Source organism: Miniopterus natalensis, chromosome 19 (assembly GCF_054644295.1).
Source record: "Miniopterus natalensis isolate mMinNat1 chromosome 19, mMinNat1.hap1, whole genome shotgun sequence".
Classification (NCBI taxonomy): Eukaryota; Metazoa; Chordata; class Mammalia; order Chiroptera; family Miniopteridae; genus Miniopterus; species Miniopterus natalensis.
In genome coordinates, this window is record NC_142099.1 from 34,924,321 (window position 1) to 34,929,228 (window position 4,908).

General features: G+C 46.0%; 1 protein-coding gene across 1 annotated transcript; it reads left to right on the forward strand.

The window, feature by feature from the left end:
• The first annotated feature begins 216 nt into the window (after positions 1-216).
• Positions 217-4,369, forward strand: TXNIP (thioredoxin interacting protein). Its single transcript, XM_016202412.2, has 8 exons — positions 217-701; positions 1,290-1,362; positions 1,469-1,616; positions 1,975-2,077; positions 2,203-2,459; positions 2,561-2,708; positions 2,821-2,972; positions 3,105-4,369. The coding sequence occupies exons 1-8, from the start codon at positions 452-454 to the stop codon at positions 3,138-3,140; spliced, it is 1,167 nt and encodes a 388-aa protein (XP_016057898.1). The 5' UTR covers positions 217-451; the 3' UTR covers positions 3,141-4,369.
• Positions 4,370-4,908: the final 539 nt, after the last annotated feature.

Genomic DNA, 4,908 nt, shown 5'->3' on the forward strand with positions numbered 1-4,908 from the left:
CCGCAACCATTTTCCCCGCCACGAGCACACCGTGTCCACGCTCCGCCGCGGCCTCGCTGATTGGCCAGGCGCCTGGTAAACAAGGGCCGGGCAGCCAATGGGAGGGCTGTGCACGAGGGCAGCACGCGGCCTCGGGGCGCGCGCCCGCCCGGCCGAGCCTGCCCCAGCTGCTATATAAAGCAGTTTCCGGCTCCCGGCTGGCACTCTCCTCTCTTTCCCGGGCGCCAACGCACAGCCCTGCAGAGACCCTCCAGCTGTTGGAGGAAAGCGGAGAGCTTGTTTTTCTCTTGAAATTCCTTGGCATCCCCTAGAGCTTACATTGTTTTGACATCTTTTCAACTGTCCAGAGTTGAAGAGGGAAATAATCTTCAATTCCAGAGTGTCCGTGGATTTAGCGTTCTGTTCACCCTCCCGCCCCGACTTCTAACTCTTCAGCCAACCCAGCCTAATCATGGTGATGTTCAAGAAAGTCAAGTCTTTTGAGGTGGTCTTTAACGACCCTGAAAAGGTGTACGGCAGCGGGGAGAAGGTGGCCGGCCGGGTGGTGGTGGAGGTGTGCGAGGTCACCCGCGTCAAGGCCGTGCGGGTCCTGGCGTGCGGCGTGGCCAAGGTGCTGTGGATGCAGGGGTCGCAGCAGTGCAAGCAGACCCTGGAGTACCTGCGCTACGAGGACACGCTTCTCCTGGAGGACCAGCCCACAGGTGAGGGCCCAGTTCTTTACGGGGCAGTGAGAGCTGATTTGAGAACAGTATCAACACGAATAAATGGAGCCTATCCTAAATATTCTAACTTGCTGTGGTTGAGCGGTTTGAATTTGGTGCTGCATCCCTATGCTTTTTATAATTTGCAACACCCCTCACCCCCGCAAAAGTCGATTTTGTCCAGTGTCTTATGGTGCCCTGTTCTGAAGGTGATCCCTGTGGGATTTTGCCTTAGCTATTTAAAAAAACTTTTTGCAGGCATAAGTTACTCTGCTTGTTTTTGCTTTGAGATGATAGCAGCCTAATGTTAAACTTTGCAAGGCTTTGCAAGTTTTTGCCCCCCCAAAATGCATAGAATTTCTCAAGAACATAAGGGAAAGGTGGGACCTGGGTGAAGGGGGTCATTGTGGGGGGAAGGGGAACATCTGTAATACTTATAATAGTAAAGACTTAAAAAAAAACACATAAGGGCTGAAAATGGGGGCACTACAGTAGATCTTGCATGCTGCCCAAGAATTCTCTTATCTCACAGATGCATTTTAAGTGTAACAATAAACCTAATGTCTACTCGAATTTCTCTCCCTGCAGGTGAGAATGAGATGGTTATCATGAGACCTGGAAACAAATATGAGTACAAGTTCGGCTTTGAGCTTCCTCAGGGGTAGGTATCAGTTAAATGCATCTTTGGACTTTTCTGTCTCTAAAAAAATCTTCTGCTTATTTGATCTTGGAGAGTATTTTTAAATGTTTCCTTTTTCTTGACACAGGCCTCTGGGAACATCCTTCAAAGGAAAATACGGGTGTGTAGACTACTGGGTAAAGGCTTTTCTTGATCGCCCCAGCCAGCCAACGCAAGAGACAAAGAAAAACTTTGAAGTGATGGACCTAGTGGATATCAATACCCCTGATTTAATGGTGAGGTTCATTTTAAGATTCTCTTCTCTTGGGTCTCAGGGATGATAAGTCACATGCCTTGGGCATGAGATTGAAGCACTTCAGGAATCAAGTCCTAAGTTACCAAGGTGGGAGGGAAAGCTGCCTACTCTAGATAAGGAGTGGAAAGTGAAGAGAAGCGGAGAGCCCTGGCCGGTGTGGCTCGGTTGCAGCGTCACCCTGTGCACCAAAGTGTCTCGGGTTCTATTCCCAGTCAGGCCATGTACCCAGGTTGCAGGTTCAATCCCCGGTCAGGGAGTGTACAGGGGAGGCAACCAATCAATTGAGGTTTTTCTCTTCCTCTCTAAAGTCAATAACCCACCCTCCTCCTCCTACATAGGCACCAGTGTCTGCTAAAAAGGAGAAGAAAGTTTCCTGCATGTTCATTCCTGATGGGCAGGTCTCCGTCTCGGCCCGAATTGACAGGAAAGGATTTTGTGAAGGTAAAAGCCTAGTCCTTAAAAAACGGCAGACTGACAAAATAGAAACTGGATTTGGGGGTGAGGGCAGGGCAGGGACAGAAAAAAGTCATTAACTGTACTTAGCATCATTTTCATCTTATTGCTAGGCGATGAGATCTCCATCCATGCTGACTTTGAGAATACATGTTCCCGAATTGTGGTTCCCAAAGCTGCCATCGTAGCCCGCCACACTTACCTTGCCAATGGCCAAACCAAGGTGCTGACGCAGAAGTTGTCATCTGTTAGAGGCAATCATATTATCTCAGGAACCTGTGCATCATGGCGTGGCAAGAGCCTTCGGGTGCAGAAGATAAGGCCTTCTATCCTGGGCTGCAACATCCTTCGAGTTGAATATTTCCTTCTGGTGAGTGGGTGGGGCTGGAGAGAGAAGTTGTTCATCTGTCAGAACAGCAGTGGGATTTTCTCCAGGCCTCTAGTCTAACAAACTGCTAACTTCCTTTGTAGATCTATGTTAGCGTCCCTGGTTCCAAGAAAGTCATTCTTGACCTGCCCCTGGTCATTGGCAGCAAGTCAGGTCTGAACAGCCGGACGTCCAGCATGGCTAGCTCCGAGATGAGTTGGGTAGATCTGAACATCCCTGATACCCCAGAAGGTGAGCCAGACCTAATGTCTCGTCTTATCCTCTGGCCTGCTCGGGTTTGTGAAATTGTGAATGTCGGGCAATTTCTTGGCCGGGTTCTCATCCCTATTCTTTCTCTGTCTAGCTCCTCCTTGCTATATGGATATCATTCCTGAAGATCACCGATTGGAGAGCCCCACCACTCCTCTGCTAGATGACACAGATGGCTCTCAAGACAGCCCTATTTTTATGTATGCTCCTGAGTTCAAGTTCATGCCACCACCTACTTACACTGAGGTAAGAATTGTCACTTCACCGCTATATTTGTTCCAAGCCTTCTATAGGACATTGAGTTGGAGGAATTCCTAAAGTGGAGTTTTCTTTTAGTTCTTACCCAAACTAAAATGGTGTTTTCTTTCTTCTTCCCAGGTGGATCCCTGCATCCTCAACAACAATGTGCAGTGAGCATGTGGAAGGAAAGAAGCAGCTGTATCTACTTGTTTCTTCCCACCTCTTCCTGGACTCTCTTGCAGACTCAACAGTCTCGACAGTGGGGGTTGGGTCCACCCCAGCCTCTGACTCCCCAGTGTAGGAGGTGACCAGCGGGCAGTCTCCTGGGCCTTAAAGGGTGCACACTCATCCTCTGCCAGCCAAGATGTTGTGATAATGGGGTGTTTGCTAGATGGGTTTAAAAACACACTAGAAAAACTTACGCCCATCCCATTTTCTGAGATCTTGAAAATTGAGGCATATTCAGTAGTTTTGAATAAGGGGTAGAAATGGCCTCCTGGCGTGGTCATCCCAAGATTCTGTGGAGTGGAATATTGATTGTTATAATGATGTCAGATCTTGAACTTCTGTACCGTGTGGAACAGAGCCAATTTAGCAAACTGGGAAAATGAAAAGGAAAAAAAGCATGTCCGTAACTTTGGGAAAAGGGGGTTCTTAAAATCATCTTTGCCCTTTGTAAATTTATAGAAAAAGAAAAGTCTCCAGAGCTGATTTGGTCTGGACTTTGGAGAGCTTCTTATGTGAATTAAAGGGAAGAAGATTGTCTTTGCTTAGAATGTACTTTAACCTGGCATAAAGCGGTCTTATAAGGCATTTTTAGAGCCTATTGCACTGTGTTCTGTTGCAAACATCTTCATGTGGGAGAAAGTGTTTTTCTTTTCATGTGACTCCTTGGAATTCATTCTGAGGTGATGTTTTTTAGCACTTTAGTTCCTGTTATTTTTTTCTAGCTCAAAATGTAAGCTAAAACTGGTCTACTATGTCTCTAGGGGTAAGCACAAGGACAAAATAAAAAGTGTTGCTCATTACTTTTGAGACTGTCCCAGTGTACAGAATTCTGTAATTCTGACACTAATTGTATTAGAAGGGTTGCTGCTATCAGCCTTTGCCCACTGTGACTTCTCTAAACCCAAGGAGAAACGAGATCAGGATGCCCTAGCACTGATCAGAGCCTCCAGACATAGCCATGAGAAACTAGATGGCAGGTCTTCACAAAAGACCCCAGGGCTCCCCTTCCTGCCCAGTGTTAGGATGTGGGGGATGTTAACAGCCCCTCTCATTGCAGCCTTTAGCGCTTTGTACCCTGTCCTGTGTCAGAACACTGAGCTCCACCCTTTTCTGAGAAAGTATGTGGACTAAAAGTGGTTTCATTTTTTTTTTAAATTGTGTATCTTTTTGTATGATTTTAAAAAAACTATATTTTGTACTTAACCAGATATATTTTCACCCCAAGTGGGGGGTATTCTTTGTAAAAAATAAAAATAAAAAATAAAGGTTTTTTAATGGCAAAAACTTTTCTTGTCTGTGAGCTGGTATTGAAGACATTATTAGAAAGTTTGCCTTGACCTGGCCGGGTCCTGATGCACCATGGTTGTGGGTTCAATCCCCAGTGAGGGCATGTACAGGCTTCAACCAATTAATGCATAAATGAGTGGAACAACAAATCAATGTCTCAAATAAATAGAAAAATAAATTTAAAACAGTGTTTAAGTGTGCCTAAAGGAGTGTTTCCCCTACTTCACGATCCATTCTTGAAAACCCTGTAAGGAGTATTACCCATTGACCCTAATGAATATAGAGTGGGGGTTTGGAGAGGAGAAGAGGAAAGATATTTGAGCTATATTTAGTCTTTTTCCGGTTCAGTAAAGAACAAGCTGGGATCTGGTGGTCTGGACTATGGAGAGTTTCTTATGTGAATTAAAGGAAAGAAGCTCTAAGGTGG

Excerpts from the sequence above, each read along its gene's own strand:
- TXNIP (XM_016202412.2), top strand. The coding sequence starts at position 452 with ATGGTGATGTTCAAGAAAGTCAAGTCTTTTGAGGTGGTCTTTAACGAC. Across the intron at positions 1,617-1,974 it reads TCAATACCCCTGATTTAATG|GCACCAGTGTCTGCTAAAAA; the intron begins GTGAGGTTCATT and ends CCTCCTACATAG. Across the intron at positions 2,709-2,820 it reads CATCCCTGATACCCCAGAAG|CTCCTCCTTGCTATATGGAT; the intron begins GTGAGCCAGACC and ends TTCTCTGTCTAG.